Source organism: Nilaparvata lugens, chromosome 4 (genome assembly GCF_014356525.2).
Source record: "Nilaparvata lugens isolate BPH chromosome 4, ASM1435652v1, whole genome shotgun sequence".
Taxonomy (NCBI): domain Eukaryota; kingdom Metazoa; phylum Arthropoda; class Insecta; order Hemiptera; family Delphacidae; genus Nilaparvata; species Nilaparvata lugens.
Genome location: NC_052507.1, coordinates 58,778,418 through 58,804,546, shown reverse-complemented (window position 1 = coordinate 58,804,546; position 26,129 = coordinate 58,778,418). Strand labels below are relative to the sequence as shown.

General features: G+C 35.5%; 1 protein-coding gene across 1 annotated transcript in view; it reads left to right on the top strand.

Annotated features, from left to right (window-relative positions):
- The first annotated feature begins 2,466 nt into the window (after positions 1-2,466).
- Positions 2,467-26,129, top strand: part of LOC111062474 (neuroendocrine convertase 2) — a 123,652-nt gene continuing 99,989 nt past the window's right edge. The window contains exon 1 of the mRNA XM_039425984.1: positions 2,467-2,707. Coding sequence (XP_039281918.1) covers positions 2,486-2,707 — 222 coding nt within the window. The 5' untranslated portion in view covers positions 2,467-2,485. The remainder of the gene's footprint in view (positions 2,708-26,129) is intronic.

Genomic DNA, 26,129 nt, shown 5'->3' with positions numbered 1-26,129 from the left:
TCATTCCCAAGCAATTACAAATATGAAACAGAGGATAGTTAATGGAGCACAATATCTGTAGTGGAGCGTTGAATGCATCCAAACGGCTCCATACAATTCTCCAACAGTCATCCATTAAAATACAATCTTCTCATGACAAAGTTGCTCGCTGGCAAAGTCATCTATTCAAGCCGAACAATGAGTGTCTCAGAAGCAGTCATGCGCTCTGTAGATTATAAATACATAGATGTGTACATGAAATACTGTAAATATATAAATTATGTATCCACTGGAAATATGTATTCATCGTGGTTATATATTATTTGCAAGGAAATCTTTGTCTCATAGATCTATATAATACAGTTCATTCCCATGCATTTATAGAATATATATGTACTTATCTTGGATACATATTATGTGCCTTGATCTTTGCAGTTTAATCCATCCTGAATGTAATTTATCATAGTGCATGTATTTACTGGAATATGTACTCATTGTGTTATATATTATGCGTGGAATCTTAACAGTTGTGCACCATGGTCTTGTATCTAAAACTCGAAGTTGCATCCCAATTCAGTTGAATAGCATTTATCAAATCAGCTATGTGAATAATCTCTGCTTTATACGATTCCCTGTTCAGTGGGAGTTGAATTTCCAATTCAGAGTGTTCATTACTCCAAATTCTGTATAATGCACGTCGTATAGTTGTTAAATTTGTGTAATTTGATGTACTGGAAAATATATTACATTTTCATGGTACGTTCCTTGTAGAAGTGGAATTTTTCATTTCCACATGAATATGTTGTTGATAGTTGAGTAGTTTTCGAAAAATATATTAGGGTACAATACCTAAATTTGCAACTTTTACATTCAGATCATACGGAAGAGGTAAAGTTTAAAGAGTTTGTTAGTTTGTCATCAATTGCTAGAGAAGTTTCGAGCTCTGAAAAGTTTCTACTAACAGGACGAATAATGAACAGTTTTGAAAAGAAGAGAGAAGAAAAGAAAGAGAGAAAGAAAGAATGAGAGAAATAAAAATGAAAGAAAGAAAGATGGAGAGAGAGAGAAAGTAGGAAAGAATGAACAAGAAGAAGAAGAGGAAGTAGACGAAGAAGAAGAAACTAGAGGAGTTGGAGGAGAAGAAGGAGGAAGAGGAGGAATAGGCAGAGTTGGAGGCGGAGAAGTAGTAGCAGTATGAGGAGAAAGAGAAGGTGATAGAGGCTAGAAGGAGGAGAATAAAGGACAGAGATAATCGCGTGAGAAGTCAGGCTCTTCTTGAGGAGTGAGTAAGACATGGTTATAGGTTTTGATAGTACTCTTTTCCAGCGCGATAGTACTCTCTTTACCGTTGTCCAGCTGTGTGTCATTCTCTCATCAATCAAGCTCTTTTCCTATTCATCTTGTTCTCCCCCTAAATTCAAATAAATCAAATCCTCTTTATTTTTTCCCCTATGTACTATCTTCCTCGTTCCTTCCCGTCATCTCAAGTCACACATTCTCACTGACTTCTCATCCTTATTATTCATATATCAATTATTACTATTTCAACTTCTATTTCTTACAGCCACTTTCTCTCTACCAATCCTCACCACCTTTTCAACATTTTCTCTTACTTTCACTCATCAATTCTCTTTTGCGATATTCCTTTCCGCCTATCTTGAAATTCTCTGTCCGACTCATTTTATTGTGAGTCGAAAATTTTACTTTATCCTTACTCCTTTCACACGATTTTCTTGTCTTCTCACCCTCATCAACTTTTCACTCATTTTCTCTCTACTTCTCCCTCACTCTCTTACCAGTCCCACTCCCTCTCAATCGTCACCTCTCACTCTTTTCACTACCCTGATCCACCCCCTCGCCATTATCTCCCATATCCTTTTTCATCGCTCTCCCTCAAAACCCATTCAATCTCTCTCCTTTCTTCCTTACCTTACCCTTACCAACTCCTTTTCATCTTCTCTCTGTCCCTCATTACTGTTTATATTTCCTCTAGCTTCATCCACTACCCTCACCATCTTCTCCTCATTATCTAGCATACCCTTTCTCTCTTTCTCTCTCACCCTCATTACCCATTCTTCTCTTATCCTCCTCACCTTCTTCATACCCACAGCTACCTCCTCATTCTCTCACACTCCTCATCCCTTTTTCATATATCTCACACTCTATTCACTACCCTGTCTCATCCCCTCTCCAGTTCCTCTCATATCATCCTTTTTCCTCCTCACCTTCCTCATACCCACAGCTACTTCCTTTCATTCTCTCACACTCCTCATCACTTTTTCTATATATCTCTCACTCTATCCTCTACCCTGTCTCATCCCCTCCCCAGTTCCTCTCATACCCTTTCTCTGTCACTCTCCCTAATTACCCGTTCTATATACCTTTTTCTCTTTACCCTCAGCACCTCCTTGCCCTGCTGACAACACCGGCGTGAATAAGCAATGCAGCACATGCGCAGTGGCGTGGCTGGAGCGACCAGCAGGTCCGCCATTTTGGCTTTGAATCGATGTGCATGACGTCACGGATGGCAGTCAGTCTTGTCACGAGTCGAGCCATGGATACATGGCCTCCGCTTGCTCTGCTTTCCATCCTCATCTCCACACTTATTGTCACAGCAGCAAACGCCGAAATATTCACCAACAGTTTCTATGTGAAACTGCATGGTAGCCCTGGCCGAGAGGCGGCCGACGCTATCGCCCTCAAGACTGGATTCGACAACTATGGACCTGTAAGTTGCTGATCTAACCTTACTGCACTGCACGCATGTCGAGTCCATGCCACATCGGCCACGTTCAATCTCATTTCTATATAAATATGTTTCCAGGATTTGGCAAATCATTGTCCAGCTTAACCCAGCTGGAAAATGGCGTAGTCTTGAAAAAATCCAAAAAATTGTATTCTCTTGTAATATACGTATCAAAGTCGTCATTAATTTGGTGAAAATCCATAACGGCTGGCAATGAAGCTTGCGTTGAATCTGATATGAATGTTTATGTCGTTGCGGTTTCTGAGATAAAAATTAAAGATTTCATCTATAATATATTATTTCAATATTCTTGAAAAAAAATTACGAATATCTATAATTTTGGACAATAGATGGGAAGATTCATGAGTAGCTTAAATGTATTGGTTAAGTTTGTTTTGGAAAAATCGTAACGGCTGGACATGAAGCCTGTGTTGACTATGACATGGGCATGAATGTGGTATGATGTTGAGGTTTCTGAGATGGAATCAATTTGTTATTTCAGCGGAAAGCTGCTTTAATTTGAATGAAAGTTGAAAAATAATAATTGTTGGAAGTTTTTTAGTATGCTATTCACCCTACTGCACGCATGACAGTACGGCCATGTTCAATGTGATTAGTGTGATTTGACATTGGGGTCATTGAAATGTTGAAATTTGAGCTTGAAATTTTGAAAAAAGTTCGAAACATTGGTTGGGAAGTAGAAGTTGTAGAGAAAGGCATAATTTACGAAAAAACTGTATGGTCTAAATTAATTCTGGTCAAATAATTACGACTATTCATGAATCAGATAAGCACTTAAATTCATGTTGTTTGATAGATTCGAAGATTTTGGCTGGAAATTGCTGTTATTTTGAAAGAAAGTGAGAAGTATTGTTAGGAAAGTTATGTTGAGGCAGAATGACTGTTCATTCAACATCAGATTTCATGTGAATGATATTTAATGAAACATTGAAACACAAGAAACAGGTTTTAACAATTTAGAATTGTTGCAATTTCTAAAGGAAATTAGTTACTAGAGGAAACTTGTTGAGAAGTTTCATTATTTTGAGAGGCATGTTATCACTCCGTATTTTGGGGAGAATAGTAGAATCGTAACTGATGATCATAAATAAGCCTTTGTTCAATGTAAGATTATATTTGAATTTCGTTTGCAGGATTTCATCTATGAAGCTTCAAATCATTTTTATTTCTCGAGTTTGATAGAAAATAGTTGTCTGTAGAAGATCTCATTGGAAATAAGATTGAACAATTCAGTACAGTATGTTGCCAAGTCATCATAATATTGTAGGGAAATCATTATGGCTGGTCATGAAGTTGGTGTTTAATCTGGAAGAATGTCCCAGTTGCGATATCTTCGAATTGAAACTGGAATTCAACTAGGATTTAGATAAAAATTCAAAATGTAAGCTGATAATTATATAAGTAAGTTTGAGGAAACATGATTATCTAAAGGTGATAAATAGATCGACTGACCATAATGGCACATCTTTCCAATCTATTATTCGATACAATGCTGTGAAGGGCTCTCAAATGAGAATGCGAAATTCTAAATTGTTAAAACGTTTTAAAAGTACAGTTATCATTTTCAAAAACCCATGCCCACGTAGTCTAGATGTTGATGTATCAAATTCCATAAACTTGATACAATGAAAACAATGAATTTTCGGGGAAAATCATTAAAAAATCGTACATCATATTCATATCGTATTCAATAATATTCACCTAAAAGTGTTTGGAAGACGTTACACCTTGGAGTAGACGTAATAATAACGTTTGGTCATGGAGCCTCTTATCAATCAGACATAGATTGCATGAAATTTATTGAATAAAGTCTACTAAATTCATTTGAAATTGAAATATCTTGATTTCTTGACTGAAATTTGGATTCATTTTTTTCTTGTCATATTCTGGGGTTGCAGTAACGGCTGGTCATAAAATTTCCATTGTAAACGTTGACATGCAATTAGTTGGTTGCGTGCAAATGTCGTCTCAGTTCCATAAATGGAATCTCGATATCAAACTGTGTTCTGCTTAAATTATATTTTAAAAGATTTTATAGAGTATTCGTTTTCAAATGTTTCAGACAGGATTATAAAATTTCATCTCTTATTAAAAATTATTCATCTTTGGAGAGAAACTTAGACAGATTGTAATGAATTGAATAATTTGGTTGCGTTTTAATGTTTGAATAGGAAATTTTCTCAATAAAACTGATGACAATGAAGTAGGTATTCTACAATAATCTTCTAAAAAATAATCTGTACTCCTACTCTTTGTAAACAGCCTTGTCTATTCTCAGGCTAGATTTATTGAGATTAATTTTGTCAATTTGTCTCATTCTCGGCATCAAAGTTTATCGAAGCTCCCATGAAATCGTTTCAACTAATAATTGTTAATTACATAATTTTCGTTTTTTTTTTGGTCGTGTTAAGACAGAAGAACACCCTTGTCAGTCTTGTTATAAGAGTATTGTGAATTGTCAGTTTCTGTGGATTCCGAACCATCCTTGAATAATAGTGGAACGAGATTCTATTGCCAAGCCCAGTCGCCAGTTTGCAAACTACAACCTAACTACCGGTGCAAATGTTGACCTGTTTTTCGAAGCCGGCTGTAAACCGGCAAATGAAAAATCGATAGTGCTTTTATTAGGTTGTCAAATTTGCATAGGCCTACCTGTACCCTCTCCCCCGCCCGTTTGGTTGATTGAGGTGTCGTGGAAATTTACGGGGAGTGTAAGGGGGTTTAAGAGGTACAAAGGGGGTTCCAGGTGGTCAGGGGGGGAGGTACTAATCAACAGAGCGCGGTGAGCCTACTCTACTGAGTGGCTGCGTCGTCCAAACAACATATGTTTGAATAATAATGGGTTGTCGATCGATACTTGTTGCATAGCTAAATGGCTCGCTGCTGGCAACATGCATTGTATTGGTGGGGGGGAGGGGTCTCATTATGCCGGGGAATTAGGTATTTGTTATTGGGAGAGCTACCGGCAGTATCGATAGTGGACTAAATTATTATGGATTATGGGTAGGTAGTGTATAGTCTAATTAGTATTGTATATATAGCCTAGGGTTCCATACCGTCATATTGTAGAGTCATTGTAGAATAGAAATAATGTTTCTATGATAAACAAGATTTCTCCTAGATGATGGATGGTGCATTTGAGTTTAATGCAAATCTTCTCTAAGTTCCAGTACCCAGTTATTTTGAAAAAGTTTGAACAAACAATACCTACTCCTCGCACGAAATAAAATTTCACGCTGTTTCCCCAATTCACCATTCTCACTAGCCTAAGAAGTTAGCCTATGTCTTGAATTTATAAAAATCTCAACCTAAGATACTAATGAGAAAACAGCTTGCAAATAAAATAATGTATAGACTTTTTTCTTCAACCTAACAAGATAGATACTGAAGTGAAATTTCAATGCTATGTAATAATTCGATTTAAAGAAGGATTGATTTTAAGGAAATCATACTGTATGAGAGTCATAAAATATGTAGAGCTTTTTAATGCATAAGAAACGATATCTAAAAGAATTGAATTGGACGATGAACAAAAGAGATAATTCTGCTTTGATGTGATTCCATTTTCCACTTAAGTTTTCCTCTACAAGTAAACATTGCTTAAATCTTTACATTTTTGATAAATGTCAGAATGTGTCAGACACGCTTCATATGTGTGCACTTATAAAACCGTTTCAGAGGAGAATTGTATGTTTGCTTGGGAAAAAACAAGCTGTGTTTTGCATGTTATCAAACATGCAAGATGCTTGAATTTTTTGAGAACATTTGAAGGATACTACTGTTGCACCTTCAAACATTGAATGAAATAACAATCAAAACAGACTGCTTTTTCATAATTATATTCATGTTTGATTTCTATAAATAAATAAATTTCTATGATAAACTACTGAATAACTTGGATTCACCTTGGATAGAGTATATTAATAAGACAAACTCTATTATTGGAATGTAGTTTATTACTTACAGTAATCCCATAAATAAATAATAATCATCTGTTGATATGCAGTTTGTGAATTCAAAATTAGGGTTTCACTCATTGCTAGCCATTGAAAAGGAAAGAATTCAAGATCTAATTGATAAAGTAGAGTTGGAACTTGAAAGTCTCCTCTACCACTCAACATCAAATACCACTGTAGGCTAGGCTATTATGATCGTGAATCTTTGTATCCGAACCCCGTGTTAACAAAAAATCACAAAAATGATCTCCGATTTTATATTGCAGATAGAAATATCAATCTCTCTTCAAAAACTGAGCAAAAGCTTCGAGCTATTCTACAGAGAATAAATTAATTCGCGAACTCCTCCACTGTCTTTTATGTAAGCTCCAATTAGTCGGAGATCTGTTATCTAAGTCCAGGAAGAGATCCCTTTTTCATTGCTGATAACGCTTCTCCGAGCTTTGAGCTGCTTGATAGCTTTCTACAATAAATTATAAGTTCTAATTGGTATTGGAGGAGAAAAGACTTTGAGCTTAATTAGATTCAGTGTAAAAAGTTGGCTGTTCTGAGAGTTTCAGCAGTTTTTTATGATTCGTCTCATATCTCCTCCTTGTTGAGGTGTAGTTTATGTGAAGTTATAATTTATCATAATCAACCTTAATACCCACGAACTTGGACTCATTTTGCAGTAAACATAATATTTTTTAAAATGTGGATGGGAATTTTAAACTGTTGTAGTAGCGGGCTACCAACTATCAAATTTTCTAGGGCATTTCAGACACTCATAAAATACAGTACTACATTAATTTGAATTGGGGTACTAATCCAGAAAAAACGCTGAGAGTTTGCATGTTTGCTATGCTTATCTTGGTAAAAAAAACTACAAACACTTTTCTTCGACGGTTCAAAATAACTTTTATGATAAATATGATAATTTAACAAAATTTCAAACAATAACTCAAATTACTCTCACAAGATACAACAGATAGATCAACTATACAAATAGTTGATTAGATAGTAAAAATCTCATCGCAATAAGTTATTATATAATATGGAAAATTAACAAGTAGACAGCTTTCGTATGATAGAAACTTCTCATAAGAGATTATTCATTTCCTATCAAAGTTCAATTAATAAGAGAACTTGAAATGTAGTTCTCTTGTAATCCTAGTAACATCTTTGATTAAACATCTTCGGAATTTCAATTCAAACTCCAATTTGTGCTATATTCTAGATCTGGGCAGATACTTTATGGAAATACATCTTATTCTTTGATTAATCAGATATAATTTGGAACACATATAACTTGTAGGATACTATTAGTCTCTCCCAACCTTGAAATATTGAAATCTGGAAGGAAAATTAACAGTCTTAATCGTTGTTTTCCCTAACCTTACTCAGATCAAATTGGGTCTCTTCTCAGATCGAATTAAACTTTTCAAAAACAGATCTTTGGAATACAGTATTCAAGTATTTAGTTCTTATTGGAAATCAATAACTTAGATAATTTTTTCTTAACCTTTACTAAACTTCATGACAAATCACTAAACAAATCACTCATGACCTAATACAGTATTCCAATAGGGCTATTCCAATTGTTCAAATGATATAGATTCCAATAGGGCTACTCCAATTGTTCAAATAATATCGGAATAATCATATAGTCCCTTCTTTAAACTTTTTTATATAAAAACTCATGACTTATTAGCAGCAAATACTATGGATGATCATTGTTTCTAAACATTCAAAACAAAAAATTAATAACTTGGGACCCATCTTTTCAAACATCGAAATATTTGGTTCGATTTGGAAATGAATATAACTCAGAACATGTTTTTTTTTCAACCTTCACCCCTAAACTTTACGAAACAAATTACTTGTGAGTTAGGAGCAGTACCAGGTGGGACGATGAATGCTATTGGTTCGTTCCGAAAGCTATTAAATATCAGTCATTGCTAAACCTTCTCACGTACTGCGCGTAAATTCTGTATTTGCATGAAACTTGCTAGATTGCAGGTATTAGTAAACTGAACAAAGTTTGGCTCCCATAAACTGTGGAGTTATGACTTCACCATATGGCTGTGGTGGGCTGGCTTATGGCAGGGACAATATGGGTTATGGTATTGAGCAAAAATGTGGTTTATGATCGAGATATACATCATATCTCACGTCTTGATCAAAGTCCTAAGAACATTTCTGTGTTGTTAGTTATCATCATAAGACTGAGAACATATAAATCATAATGAATAATATTTTTGTATTTTGATGTTTAATTATTTTTGTATTTGCCATGTATTATATTGGAATTTTGTATCAATCTCAACTTATGAGAATATCGCTCACAGTCATGAGTTTAAATTCATTGTGCTCTGACTAAGTTTCTCATCAAGAAGGAACCACCCATATTGTACGCTGATAGATGAAAAGTGTATTCTAATCCATTCTCACAATCTTTGATTTTGAGCGACACTTTCTTAATAGTTTCAGATAATGAATTGAATAAACTAAACGTTCAATACTAATGATTTCTATGAGTTCTGATACCATACGACATCTTCATTCAACATTGACATATCCTTTCTAGGAAATATCCCCTGACAGGCGATAGCATAACGTAATGATGCAATTCCAGTTTCTCTTCTCTTCTCCGGAGGCGATTTCCGAAGTTTTTCAATCTAAACGGTGGCTGTCATTGGGTATTGGGTCTCCAAGCGGCACTTGAAAAGTTCACACTCGTCGTGAAGATAAGTCGAAGCAAAGTCCGCAATGGAAAACTTAGATGTGCTTTGGCAGAGCAGAAAAGGGACGAGAGATGAGGAGTAGAAGAGAAGAGTGTAGAAGAGAGGAGGAGAAGAGATTAAAAGCTGTCGATAGCTGGAGATATCTCCAAAGAAGTTATTGCGCTTTACGAATGATGAGTGCAATGAAGCCATAATGCTTTTGTTGTGTGTGGAGAGGTTGGAATGGTTTGGAGGAGAAGGATGAAGAAATCAGAGATGATATGGGTTGAAGAGAGATAGCTGGAGGCATGGAGATGGAGTTGGAAGGGAAATAAGAAATCCGAGAATTTATTGGGATGGCTGACGAAAGAGCAAGAATAAAAAATGACTGATTGAAAGGAGGATTGGAGAAATATTAGAAGAGGCAAATACGATGAAGAGGGAGGAGAATGCGATGGGAAATGAAAATGGAGAAGTTGGAGTTCGAGTAATGAAAGGAAGGAACAAGGATGAATAAAAGGAACTGGTATAAAAATAAGTAGATTTGGTAGAATCAGATGTAAAGGAGGGTGGAGAAGACAAAAGAAAAGAGAACGTAAAGTATGAAAACTGAGATAAATGAGAGGTGGAAAGGATCAGACAGACTTAAAGAGGTAAATAAATTGGAGGTGAATGATTGGCAATGAAACAAGCGGTAGAAGAACAATGTGAGAAATAGAAGAATGATCTGAAAGGGAGATGGAGGATCTTTCTTGAAAATCTCATTTTCTCCTATCAGAGAAATGGAAGAGAAAAAGAGAATAAGGAGTATGCCAGGAATGTGGAGGAAGGAAATGTACAAAAACTAAGTAATTGAGTAGGAAATGAGGCATGGAAAAATCAAATCTCATTCTGTTGAACTTTGGAGGAGAAAGTAATATTATTATAAATAGGGGTAGAGGATATTATGGACGGACAAGAATTAAATAAACGGGATGGATATGAAACTAGGAGGACGATTCCAAAGTCGAAATAGAAGAGGAGAATAAAACTTCAAGTACGAAGATGATCAATGAGGGGAAGAGAACAAAGACGATCTAGATCTAGAAGAGGAAGAATGAGTAAAGAATGCGGCGGTCTGTTCCTTTGTGCGGTTCGTTAGAACGGGATTACTGACTGAACGACAGAGCGGAGGAAACTATGCCCTTTCTAGAATAAAGCTGCACAAGTTCATAGCTCGGCTGGTGGAAATATTACGGCGCGGCTCAAGGGATATTTTTCAGCTGATGAGCACAGACAAGATGCAGATTAAAGGATGTTTCCTTCTCCTCTAACAAAGATCTGCTCTGGTAGTTGCCATGTAATGATCAATTATTTCAGACACCATGCTTGGAGTGGCGTCTTTGTTAGTGTTATAAGATGAATTTCCCATGAATTATTTGTAGTTTAGTTGGTGTTATACGTTGAATTCCTCATGAAGTCTTTGTAGTTTTGTTGGTGTTATAAGATGAATCTCTCATGAAGCCTTTGTAGTTTCGTTAGTGAGATGAACTCTTTGTAATTATGGTTGTGGTGATATTCTCATGATCTAGATTCTGTAGATGTTGTGTTCAGATGAGTTTTAATGAACTCTTTGTCGTTGTGATAAGAGCCATTGTCAAGATGACTTCAACGTTTCTGTTTGTTGTCATATTGTTGTAATCTATAGATGGTCTTGATGAATTTTCGCAATTGGAATCTCTTGTTGCAGAGCTGGGGTGGATATGTCTGTTGTCTTTCTATAGTGTGATATAGTTGTCATGTATATCATGGTCTAAATAGATGCATTATTATTCGTTGAGACGAATTTTGAAGGAAACTATGGAAAGAAGCTTTGTTGTTGGTTTCATTGATCTATATGATATTGAAGTATTTGGTGATATTCTAGATTTTCTCAAAATAGGCAGCGTTATAATAATATGGAGAACATTCCAAAATCTACTCTTATACAGCTTCAGGTCTCTCTGAACTAGAGAAATCAATTACTCATCTAGTGAATTCTGATAAAAAAACATTAAGGAGTAGATTGTTCTTCTCTATTTTAACTTGAAACAAACCAAAGTGAGTTTGAGTCAATCTATGGTGTATGATGCATTGTGAGATAGCAAATATGTTTCGGGAATATGTAACTAGTTCCATTCATGCAGCAGATCAAAAGATGATCGGAAAACAAGAGAAAGCTGCAAATGGAGGGAATTAAACTTTCATGGAACTCTCGTGATGGCGAGAATTCTCCATTATTGATGTTGCAGTTTCGCTGCTACAGTGAGATTCACCACAGAATGTCAGCATTGCTTGTGAATTACATCAATGCTTCCCATACAATCAATGCTGACTGTTTGAAGTGAATCCCACTATAGTTCTGATGCATGGAAAGCTTCATATGGAGGAGCACAACCATTTCTCAACCTGTCATCATGTATTTTCTCCAGTGTTAGAGTTTGTTGTCATGTATAGTATTTCTGAAGGCTATTGTTGAGTTTCATAGCTTCTCGTAAGTGTGGAACTGTACTTCAATGAATAAATTGAAATACAATAATCTATGGATGTGTTAATAATAACTAGCTGTAACCAATTCAATATATAGTTCGTTTATCATACTAAATAACTCATGGATATTTCTCTGCTCCATATTTAATATTCAGAATTCAATTATTATTGAACATATTTCATTATTTCGTTCCATCATGATCTATTATAGATTTTTCCATGAACAGTATAGAAGTTAATGGATACTAAAAATACTCTTTATTTTATCCCATACACGTTATATGTTCGTTGCACGTTACACAGGGATTTCAACTATTGAAAATTGCCAACTTACCCAAATGTCAACATCCTGGGATATAGGTAGGCCAGCGACAAATTAAAGTGTGAAAAATGAAGGACTATGGAAAGTTATTCATAAATTGTATTTTATTGTTATATATATTTCACGAATTTTCTGTATTTCTATTGCAATCAATAAAGGCGTTATTATTATTTTTATTACACGTTATATGTTTCTCTAGTGAGTGCACATCCTCTAAGCGATGTTACCCTTTCTACAAGAATTTTCAATTTTCCTGGAAGATGCCACTGGTTTCAAATTAGTATTTATAGCTGAATTTCATTTTTCCTGGCTATCAATTAATATTAATGAAATGCATCAGAAGAATGATTCCATAGTCATCATGAAGCACTCCAGCTTCCCAATTCCATCCAATTTGCACTTCATTAATCTATCGACAGTCTCTATCAGCACTGAATTTCATCTCTCAAATTATTTTCATCCAATATTCCAGTAATAAAATACGGGAAGCTGATCCATACCTTTTCAGAAGACAGCATAGAAGCGTCACTCACAGAAATCAATATGTTAATGCGCTGCAACCCTGCGGACTAATTAGTGTTCTTTCAATAGCTGCTAATGGTTTGTGGGATTTAGTTTCAATCTATTTAATTACCATTCTGGGTTTGCAAGAATCACCTTGACTCCCCTTTACTGGTCTCTCTCTCTCTTCTCTCTCTCTTCTCTTTTCATCTCTCTCTTCTTTTCTTTTCTCCTCTCTCCTCTCTATTACTGAAACTCAATTCTTCTCCATCCCCTAATTCTCAAACTGGTTATCTCTCAATCTCTTTCATTGTCCTTCTTCTGCCACTCATTTCTGACAGTCATCTCTTCTCTCTTTCTCTTTTCAATTCTCATCCCACAATACCCGTTCATACCCTGATCGTCTCTCTTTTCATTCGACACTACCATAATATAAGTTGTGACAGTTAGTGAATTCAGTTAATTAATTAGTCACTCAATCACTCACTACCTTTTTGTGTTCCATTTTTCTGATTTCCCATTTCTCTCTGGATTGTTCTCTCAATTCTCCATTACTCTTCTCCATTTGCAATCCTTCTTATTTCCTTCTCTCCCTTCTCTTCTATTCTCTCCCATTCCCTTCTCCTGATTTCATTTTCTTTCGAACCCTCTCACTCAAACAATTTTTTCTTTCTTTAACTTTTTCATCCCCATTCACGGTTTTTCTTCACATATGTGAAGAAATCCATCAACATACATCAGGCTAGTCACATCTCCAGCTAAATTTCGTCGCCTTATCTCTTCATTTCTAACCATCCAATTCACATACTTCGACTACTATAGTTCTTCAATTTTCGATCCCTAATTCTCTCTTCCTGGAACTACGGAGTTCGGTCTCAGAAGATCTCTAGCTATCAAAAGATAACTGGAAAGGTCTCACAAGATCTCTAGTTATCATAAGATAACTTGAAAACTTCAGCTTTTCTCTCCACCTCATTTATCCATTCTCCGACCATCTTCTAGCATCTCTCATTTTCATCATTAATCGTATTCTCTTCTTCCTCGTTCTTCTCTAATCTTGTCTTGGTTGAACCCTTCCTCTTCCAATTTATCATCTCGTCTTCTCTATTTTTTTTTCATTTCGTAATTCCATCAATCAAATTTCACACCGTTACTTCTGTTTTTTCGAGCTCCCTTCGATCCTCTCCATTACTCATTGTACTCATGTATCAAATCCCCTATTGTAGTATCTTTCTTATCTACACATATTCATCTATTCTTTCCCATATTCCAAACCCATATTTGTCTCAATCAACCGTTTCCAATTTGTCCTCCTCACTTCAGCAGCCTCTCCCCTCTCCATTCTCCTCTCATAACATCTTTTCCTCTCAATTTTTCCTCCTCCATTACCAATCCTGCTCTGTTTCTCCACGCATTTCTCCTACCCCATCCGTCACTCTCACTCTCTGTCTCCATCTTCCCGTCTTTCTCACTCGCCCTCATAAAAATTTAATTGGCTCCACATTTTCAATTAAAGATCAGATCAGCGCGTGCTGAGAACCTCAGCAGCAATTCCAGTTGCAATCCGCACCAGTAGAGTGCGCTGAGCGCTGATTGCGTTATCATGGCACTGATCTCCTCGGGGGATTAGGCATGCCAGCTAGCCCCCGGGAAATGCTAGGATTATTTCTGTCTTCAACGAAATTCACTTTGACAGCGACTCACTTGCTTTCATTCCGTTGAAGAGTTTTCTAGAGTAGGTCATGATGGTTGATTTTTGTTTGGTTCAGAGGAATATATCAGCAGGAATATCAGTCATGTCTTCCAGACATTTAAACATAATTAGACAGTTGATTATCATTACTATTATTTCAATTATGGTGGGAGAGTGTGGGTGACTGAGAATAAACTATTAAACTAGAACATTATTCTATGTCAATTTTGTGAATTACATTATATTATTAGACCATCACCTTCGTGATTGATATTCTGTGTTTAATTATCAATTCCTTGAAGCTCTTTGACTGAGAAGAGTAGTCGGTTCTCAAATAGCAAAAGCTTTGTAGGTTGGAAATATGTAATCTAAGCTTCATTTTCCTCTATAAATGTTTTTTTCATATATATGGTCTTGATGAGAAAAACAATTAATCTAGGCCTGTGAGAATATTGGAGAAGATGCTTTATGAAAGGAATGGAATTATTGCTATTGATACGAATACAGTTAATTGTTTCCAACATTATTACTCATTGAACAATTCAATCTAATCAAAACCAGTTGAGGTAATGATTTTATCAGTCACACCGAAAATTTACAAAATTCATTCTTCCTCAATTAATATAAATTAAACAGTATAAATTAACTGTAGTAGTAGATGAAATCTAATACACGTCAATCTCATTGAATAAACTACGTAGTAGTCACCATAAATGTAAACACAAAAAAGTGGTAAACCTGAACCCCACTCACGTGTATCTCCCCCTATCCTCTCACTACCTCCATCAACCCTCCAGTGAACGTGATCTCAATTTTTTATTGGCAAGCAGCTCCAGCTTGAAGGCAGAAATTGAGAGGCATCACTTTGGAGAGGTGCTGTAAATCACTGCCTGAACAAAATTAGCCTGCGCTTTAGCAAAAGTATCACGTTTCGCCGGCATGGGAGAGGTCGAGCTTCACTTCCAACTTTCGATAACTTGACATGAAAAGAGTTGCCTTTCTATTTTTGGCTTCTTTTTGTTGTAATAATTGAATTCGATCATTTTTCCCGTTGTTGCGCAAGGAAATGATGAGATGGAGGGTTCGACGGGGTGTTGAATAAAGTCAGCAAACTGGAGGGTTGGGGTTTGAAAATGTTTTTCTAATAGATGAGATGATTGTTGATGGTGCAACAAAGTTGGTTGATGCAACAAGTTGCCATCTTATCGAGTCGTGTTCCGTGTTTATCAAGCTGTTGGTCGATGAAAGTTTAAAATGTTGATTGAATTCTACCAAAATTCCCATTTTTGTATGGTGGTGGAGTTATACAGTGTACTTGGGGTGAAAGCTAAGTCATTGTGAAGGTGACATTGTGGTAGATATCCATCTTGGATAAAATTGCTTCAAATTGTATAAACCAATCATTGAATTGGAACAATAGTGCATAATCAGCCAACCAGAAATTGCATTGTTAGTTCCATTTTCAAACTGATATTGTTATAGTGTAGTAATAAATATGTGTTATAGTGTAATAGATTGAATGTATTCTGCTACTTCACGTTCAAGATTTCAGTTCACTAAGTTATGTTTCAAAATATATATCCAATTCAATTTTTACTTATGGAGTAAATCCGAAACTATTATCTCGATTCTTCAATAAATACCAAATGAAAACTAAACTTAATTCAGAAATTTTCGTTCTCAGAAACCTAAAGGCTTCTCTGGATTCGATGACTCCTAAAAGTGTGTATTTCGCCCTGTTTCATTCCCTTCTGAACTATGGAATTATCTTTTGGGGTAATTGTAGCAGTGTAGTGGAGGTGTTTAGACTACAGAAGTGGGCATTGAGGGTGATGATAGGGGAGTCAATCCGAACTAGTTGTAGGCCCAACTTCAAAAAACTTGGAATTCTCCCACTCCCTAGCCTATATATTCTGGAAACAATCTGCTTAAAAAAAACACATAAATGAATTCAATACAGGAGAAAATTTCACCAATATTCGACCAGGTACAGAAATAATCTGAGAGATGATGCACACCGAAGTACTATGTATGAGCGAGGGGTATGGAGTTCACAGGGATGTACAACTTATTGCCATCTCACATAAAAGAAAAGTCAGGTAAAGCTTTCAGATTTTTATTGAAAAAATCTGGTGTGGCGCCTCCATATGACGCACGTAAACCAGCTCATTACATCCAAGTGGGGCGAAAAATAGTATTTCCATGATCCGCATAGCACTTCTCTTCAATTTATATCTCCACCACAGACTTCAGTGCTATGAAATATTTCTAGGCTCATGTTTTAAGAATTTTGAAGTCATCTGAATCTCAAAAAACTTGACTGGTCTCAGATTTTTAGACTTCCAAGTCATCGGGAAGGAAAAAATCTGGTGTGGCGTACTCACACAACTTTCCTTGCCGTTATGAAAATTGATCACCTAACGATAGTGTTCCCGTGCATGTCAAGTCTACTATTCAAAGATTTGAGCCAGCTGGTGACAGGGCGATAACGCTGGAGACCCACAAGGTCTGCTATCTCTTCATAATGAATCATTTAATAGAATCAACAGTTGCCAACAGTTTGCAATTGGACAATCACATTTTCTCGAATTTCGAGCTTATTTTTAAATATATTAAGGTGGAAATGTTACTGAACATTGATTGTAGAGATTCTCATGCTCAATCATTTTCACTCGGAATTTTTTGTTTGAATTGTATCTGAAGCCTGATAATTGAGAATCTAAAATCAAACTTCGCATAGATGGGGCGGAGCTCCTGAAATTTTTACAGATGTGGGACTTGTGGCAGTTGATAGAGCTTATCAATGTCTAATTCAGGTATAACTTTAATCAAAATCGTTGGAGCCGTTTTCGATAAAATCGTGAAAAACCCTGTTTTTGACAACATTTTCGCCGCCATCTTGTATCGCATTTGATCGAAATTGTTCGTGTCGGATCCTTATATTGTAAGGACCTTACGTTCCAAATTTCAAGTCATTCCGTTTATTGGGAGATGAGATATCGTGTACACAGACGCACATACACTCATACACACACACACACACACACACACACACACACACACACACACACACACACACACACACACACACACACACACACACACACACACACACACACATACAGACCAATACCCAAAAACCACTTTTTTGGACTCAGGGGACCTTGAAACGTATGAAAATTCACAAATTGGGGCATCTTGATTTTTTTCGGAAAGCAATACTTTCCTTACCTATGGTAATAGGGCAAAGAAAGTAAAAAGAGCTGCTATCCATATGTGCCTACTCAGTGGAGGAATATAAAGAAGGTTTAAGAAGATGGAGGTTTAGATAACATGTTGCTGTTTTATTAATGGCAAATTGACATATCCTTATACCCCTTTTTCAGGTGGTCGGTGGATGAAATTTAATAATACTTTAATAATAATAGAAAATTGTAGAATAGGCGTCTGAGGACTTTCGGTGATTAACTATCCAGTTTCTCCAGCAATCTGGAGTTGAAATTCAAGGTAGAATTGATCATTTTAATCTAAAATTAATATTAATATCAGATCACCACAAATTATGGGATGACTACAACAACAACCATGTATTAGAGAAAGCGATGAGAAATGAGGCGTGACAACATGCTTTCCTACGAAATACAATGAATTCAAAACATGAATATTACCGGAGAGATGAATTTACTCTTCATCGCTGTCCAAAACTAAGATGAGTAACACTTGTGAGAAAACCAGATTCACCAGATCAGTGAGAGTCCGGAAGTTATCAGAAAATGAAGTTGGTAGTCGAGATAGCAAGTCGAGACAGTAGTCGGAACGTATAATTTAAAGCCTACATGACGCAGATTCGACGTGAAACTTTAAGCTCGGTCGTAACTTGAGCTGAGAGTGTGAGAGTGGATGCTGTAGCTGTAACGTATCGATTGTGTGTTTCCTACGCACATCAACGCTTCATTAGACGTGTATAGACCGTTTATGATGTCCTTAAAAGTGCCCATATAGCTTCTATATGTTATTAAGAACAATATAAAAACATGAAGTACCTTTTTATTTAAAACATTTCAAAAGTTTGAAATTTTCTAAATAAAAAAGTACTTTATGATTTTATACTATTTTTAATCATTTCAATAAATTAGCCCATACAAGTGGAGTAATTTCAAGCTATATGCTGTATTGAATTGTATGCAATTGTGTAATTGTAAGCTATAAATTACTGTATACTGTACTATTATAATTGAAATTTGTAATTTCAGTTGTTACTCTCCAATCTATGTTAACTACCTGAAGCACCCGAAACTAATTTCTTGTTTTAATAATAATACGTGGATGTAGGTACAAGATCAAATTGAAATTTTCACCGATTTTGACTACTGTACATGATAGTAATTGACCATAAACCTACATTTATATGGTTTTGCAATCGGGATGTGATAGGGGCAAGTAATCATAACTCATGGAGATTACTTTCAGTGTATGAAAACTGTTTAATTTTCTTAGGTTATTGTATTATGCTGGGTATCACAAGATCACAAGATGAATATTGAGATGTGTGCAGACTTATGTGCCACGAACAGGCGCATTTCGATTTTCATCAGCCGATTACATAATACTATATACGTATTATTGTAAAGTAACAGTAAGATAGAAGAAAGAAAGAAACTTTATTTCGCCAAAATACAAAATACAAATCACTAGAAAATATTTCCGATTGATAAATTAATAATAATTGAAATATACATACATAGTCATAGAAATGAAAAATACATTGTACGGAATAAAATACTTGATAACAAGGTCACGTCCGCATTACAAGAGCATCATTGAACAGAAAAAGGTTCTCCAAAGATTTAATAAGCATTGCATCAGTTGATTTTGAAAGCGGAAAATGTTTTTTTCTACAGTTGCCTTGAAAAGTGACGATTCCTGCACTGATTACAGAACGCAAAGATTCACTTTTCCGCTCTAGTGCGGGAAAACATTTTTCTGCACTCCAGATTTGCAACATGGCAACACAAAATAGTTGGTGGATTATATGATTAATAATATTATACACAATATATGGAGGATTAGTGCACGAAAACAAAAATTAAGTTGGCAAAAATGACTGTGGTTAGATTTAGATAAGAATCATTTCAATGGATATCCTACATTTATGATAAAATCCCAATCTAGAAATCCAAAACAAGAATAATGTTCATCTGAATCATAATTAAATAATCATCATTTACGAATTCTCATCATGAAATAATGAATAATAGTTCTTTTCTATTGATAATTATTATTTCAACTCCAAGAAATGAGAAAAGTAGCAAATATACATTATAAAATTCGAATTTTGAGGTTAAATGATTACCGTTCGATATTCATATAAATAAAAAAAATAAAATACATAACAATACTACAATAAATATTCTCTGTTGTCTATGTTATTTTTATAAACGTTCTTCAGTTTACTTTGAGCATTTTTCTCGTTAATTTGAGCATAAGTCTAAATTTCTGAATCGTGTTTCAGTAATTTTTAGCTGGATGAAACAAACTTGGGTACGATTCTTCCCGCTAGGTCGCGCGCTTGTTGGTTCAGCCATCTTGTTGTGTTCAGTCATCTTGCATCTCGGTTCAGCCAACAAGAAGTTGGTGTGTATTTTGAATGTGAAGTTTTTGTTCCATCTGTATTTTTTCTGATTCTTGAATGAATAAAAATGAGAACTCTGGCTGAGAATTTTCAACTTCAATTGGATTATTGATTTTTAAATGAATTAAAGTTGCTATTAATAACAGCATCACACACACACACACAAACATTTGATGGATTTCAGCCATCATTTTACCCATAATCATTCAATCAACCACTTCTCATATTCGATGGTAACTGTAGGAAAAATTAAATGTGAAATACGTGCGCAAAGTTCCTCTGCTGCACTCAAGAAGCCATTCCTAAACGTTTCTTTCGGTGCAGCAAACTGTCACTTTGCGCACTAGTTGCACAAATAACTATTTCGTGGCGCATGAGAAGCTTGTGTAACTTCAGATAAGTTCAATACCTATTCCTTACTCCAGAGTACAATAAGAAATTTCCCCTCGAACATGAATGAGTACAGATTTTTTTTTCCATTTCAGAATCTTTGTCACCGGGGCATTGAGAGTTGAAACTAGCACTTATTTGAATTGAGCTTCTTCATTTCTCAATGTGATTGGTTTTGAAGCAAATTTCTCTCTCAGAATTCAGCTTGAAATTGAATTTATTGAAGATTCCATTTGTTCATAGGCGATCCAATTTGTGGGTAAATTTGAAAGAAATAAAACCAGATTCCTTATCACTTCTTTTAAGTATTACTCTAAAACCTCTATATACTTCTACTACCACTAGCACTACTTACTTGAAATGCAGGGTGAATGAGACAGGTCTTCGAACAATGAGTACCTGTTCATCACTACGAAGTACGGTAGGATATTCTAATATCTTAACTACGGTAAGATAAGATATTCTAATGGTTCAACTGATTGGACGTTTTTCCACGTGCTAATCAAGATGTCATTAGGCTTTAAAAGCATCGAATGCATCGATGCTTTAGTGATACTCAGTCTTATCTGTCAGCACTCGTTAGATGGGAAGCATTGATGTCATGCATATGAAATAGTGAAAGTTTGAATTGAGTTCCACCTCAGTACTTATGGAAATGATTGGAAAGGTGGTGAGAGTTGAGATTGATTATTTTGTCGATAAGTTACTTGAGATCTGTCAGGGAAATGAATCTGTTACAATATTATAATATTGATGTGAAGAATTTTTACTCGGCGTGAGAGTGGTTGATATAGTGGAGCGATAAATGGTGGAGTTTTCTCTAAAGAATATTCGAGAAATCGAATTTTTCGTGTATTAGGTGGAGTGAATAAGGAGGATTAGGTTGTAAAAATAGAAAAAAGTGAATTAGCTGGAGTGGAATATGTGAACAATCGTGTCTTCTATTCCCAAATAATGACTAAACAAATGTGTTTTTAAGCGTCTTTTTTGTGGTCGGAGAATTCGAATTATTGTCCTCCACTGCCTTGTCATTAGGCAAGACAAGATACGCTCATACATTATCAAGCTGATGAATATGAATAAAATAATAAAAGTATGGAGGCATAATAAGAGTGAGCTTTGTACTCAATAATAATGAAACGATGTAGTGTGAATGCAACATGTCTTGTCTTGGTCAAAACAGTCTCTCACTTTCAACTACCAATCAAGTTGCTCCGTTCATAGTACCGTATTTATTCTGCTGCTCCATCTTTTAGATTCAGTAGACTAGAGTTCAATGAAGTTTTAACAACTAAAACTAGCTTCTCGGATGCTCACTAACTAGTTGTGACAACCTCCAGTCGTTTTATTCATTGTGGATATCAACCACATATAACATTTTTACTACTGAAAAATATAATAGGGCTACTACGGTTATTTACCAACAGTGTTAGTAATATTTACGATTTTTCTGAAGCTTGATGATCAATGAAGTTTGATCGGTTGTAGGAGTGAGAACTCCATGAATATTTCAAACCAACATCGCTCTCGAATCTCATATTGAGTATTCTCCAAACACCCTTCTGAAACACTGTGCTGTGATACACTGAATGTATCAAGATCATACACCTCTTAGACATAATTCCCCAAAATATATGGGACACGATTGTGAACTCGTCGTGTATTCAAGCCGGTAGTTGAAAGCTTAGTGCCTAGGCGAAGTAAATCTCTGAGGAGGACTGATCCTGTCAATGTTGAGAGTGTCTAAGAGAGAAAGATGATGAGAGAGGGAGGGATTGTACGAAAGAGCAACTAAGGAAATGCATTATTCATGAGATTTAAATTATGCGGATTCATCAGGACACGAGCTAGCTAGCTGCTAGCTGGTCTGATGCCTGCCTGCAAAAACAAGACCAGAATTTCAAATTAAGTGATGAAGATTTGAATGGGTTATGATGCCGGAGATATTGAGAGTAGCTTGAGGGAATTTTTAAGCCAGAATGAAAGTTGGAGCACTTATTTTCATATATGTTTAGCTCACGTCAATCTCGGTTCGCATGAATCTTGGAAAGGATAAAAGTGCATCTCGGGTTGTGAAAGAGATCAGTGATGACGTGCTTAGTACTTATGGGGATTATGGAAACATGACATTCACACTCATCATGTCTCTAGAAACAAAAGCAAATAATGAAGTTATTTTTCACTCACATCACTAGTGTTCTCATCTATGTCTTCGAAGAATCTGAAATGTAATTTTCCTGAAGTAGAATATGAAAAATCCTAGCATATTAATCAATATGCATTCTGATTTAGAAGCGTGATCAAAATTCTCTTTTTCATCAATAGTGTTTGACTTAATCTCAATTCTATTATTCAACTTACACGGAAGTACAGTATATCGATAGCATATTCATTTATGTGGAGTGTTCGGCCAATATTTTGAGCAATCCTTGTAGTTCTGTATGAAAAGTTTTCTTCACCTGATTTTTAATTGAAACCGGCTCAATATACGTAAATCTACCAACGATATCTTTTAATTTGATTGTGCTGTTATTTTGACGAAAACTTAATTCTTAGTTAAATAGGTGAGAGTGCTATTTCACACGATTTCAAGTTTTAGGACGTGTCATTTATATTCAAGAGTTCAATCATCTGAATTAATTCACTGTCACCATCCAAATCAGTAATATTATAATCTTATAATTTAAGGATGGTCAATCATTAATTCGTTACGAACTGCAATGTGAGCAATAACCAATATGTTCATTCACTTGAATACCGACAGCGACAGCAGTCATGCAGTCATTACTTTCAAATGTAAGAACCAACAATCCGTACACTTATGATCGAAGTTGAAGGCTTTCGAGACTCATGAACTGAACTCGAGGAATGAACTCATCTACAACAATCAGCTATTTTATTACAATAAATACTATTCAAAACCGGATCATCGTTCATGTAAATAGAAAGCGTTTCAATTTACAAGTCGAAAAATGGTTCTTATATGGGAACTCTGTTAAATAGTATCTTTTACCCCCTTTTTTGTTTTAAGTGTTTATAATGAGTAAAACTTGGTATCACGGTGAGGCAGAACATCTCTCTGCAACGAGGATATCTCTGCCAATAAAATATTCGAAAGTCAAAATCTTAGAAAAATAATATTAATAGGAAAATTAGAAAAGTTTCATGTTTTACAATATTAAAAGAGATTTTACATTGTTCTCACATCAATTACTGCATGTCGGTATCAAAGTAAAAGTCATGTAAATAATCCGATTTTCCCAATAGAGTTTTGAAAAAAAATGTTTGTAAATTTTTTACCGTTCATGATAGAGAAATATGATATGTTTCACGTAAGGGTAGTTGACCTGTTTGTAAGTAACTCACTGTAGCTGCCGGTTGAGCCACTCTAATAACCTTGTAAAGGCCACGTAGCTTTCTCATTCATCACTCACTCTCGATGCTCGCTTCTCAGTTTACTAAATAGCTTTCCAGCTGACGGTTTTCACAATTTTTCAACTCTCCATTATCGTTGGGAAGTATTTTTTTGGTTATTGATATCATTGTACATATCACTTTCATTCACGTCTCAATCATTAATCAGGAAATATATTCATGATAACGAAGACAGGCTCTGAATATAAATGAATTTTGTAATTCTGTAATTGATTTGAAAAGTATTAAAATTGCAGTTTTGAACCTCCCAATAGCGAAACCTATGAATCTACCTTACAACATGAATGTTCAACTAACGCCAATATGACCACGAACGATAGCGTCAGTAAGAAGTATGAGGGTGTAATCCCACTAAGGAGGGCTATCAGGGATCCTCCTGCTATTTTCAACTGTATTAGAATCTTGGAAAAATGTTTCAAGAGAATCAATCAATGGAAAACTAGAACTCAATTTCCCAACTGAGATGGATTGTAAAGAACCATATGAGTTGAACCAAATTTTCTTTCAAAAAGGTATAACTTGATGCTTAAACATCACCACAAAAACTGATGTAAGAGGACTGAGAATAAAAATCATGAATATAAAAATAAAATAGCAGAGAACACTAATAAAATAGAAATAAAAGATCTAACCAACTCAAAAGGTGAGTGGAAACAAGGTTTTTTTTTGAAAAAGGAATACGAGAGAACAATGATCTATTTCAATAAAACACTGGAACTCGATACATAAACGGTACCACAAACGCAAAATTAAAATAGATGATCATGATAAAACCAAGAAATTGAACACTTATAACAGGAATACTTTGCAATAACAAGGACTCTGTGACAAGAGAACTACAAAATAATGATGATATCCCATAAAAACAACAGACCTCTTCAAAAAGTTGTTTTTGTCAAAGAGGGAATTCAAGAGGAAGCAAAACCATCGGAGCTGAATTGACAATAATAATGGCTGATGAGAAAGACCACTGTTCCATCGAGTGAGATTCGAGAATAAAGCTGAAGGTGTTGCCCCCAAATCATCCTTCTGAACCTCCCGACTCTCCCACGAACAATCCCCCATAATTGTGGGTATTGTTGGATGGTTATGGAAGGGTTGCAGGTTACATTCATCATTCTTATCTGGCTCAATCTACTCTGACTGCGAACACTAACTCTGTCTGATACGTCTTTCCCTTTCACTCTCTCTCACGTTCTTTCTCTCTCTCGGTCTCTCTCAATTTACTTCTCACATTCTCTTTTCATTCACTCATTCTCTGTATTCGAGTGTCTCTCACAGCAATATTTCTCTCTCGTATTCCTCCTTTATTTTACCACCAGTATATTCACTTTCATCGTTCTCTGATATTTTCTTGTCAATTTCCTCCTCCTTCGTATTAGTATTCACTCTTTTCTCCATTTGCTAATACTTTTGTTCCCTGATAACCACTCTCTCACGATTTCCCCCTCAAATCCAATCACACCCTCAATCACTCTTTCTCTGCTATGTCCCATCGTCTCTCTCATTTTTATCTCTCTCTATTTCCCCTTCATATCTCTATCCACTCAATCACGCATTCTTCTTTCTTACTTCCCCTCTTCTCTTCCCTCCAAATATACTCTGAATGGACAGAGCAATTCAAAACAGATAGAGGTTAACCCATCCGTACTCAAACCAACACTTTGAACAACATTTCATGCCTCAATAATGATTGTTTTACTGTCCATTGTCTCTACCTCAATTTTATACCACTGTGGAGCATGAATAGATTTATGTTTCTCACACGATACCGTGGAGTATGAATCTGTATCCCGTATTCCACACAGGCTAAAGACTAAAATACTTTTGAATTGAATATCTCTTGTAAAACGTGAGGATTTAGTATCATCTTGGATGGGGTGTGACATATCAATAAGTATTCCTATATAAACATGTGTTTCATAAGTCTCGAAATAAATATAATCCCTCATTATACAACATGTCATGAAGTTCATGATGCCTTCATCCGAATTTCCATGGAATTGCTTTCATCGATTGAATCGAGAAAAATCATACCTGGGAAAATTTATAAGATTTCACTCTTTGCAATGTAGGAATTGAATCTTTGTGATATTCCTTGCAAGTTTTTTAGTTTTGCATAAATGCGCACTTTCAGTTTCGAATGATTGCAAACTCGTCGAAATAAAAGAGTGATTGCAATGTAAAAAATACATGAAAATAATGAGCTGCTAATGTCATCGCTAATGAGCTTATCTGATGCTC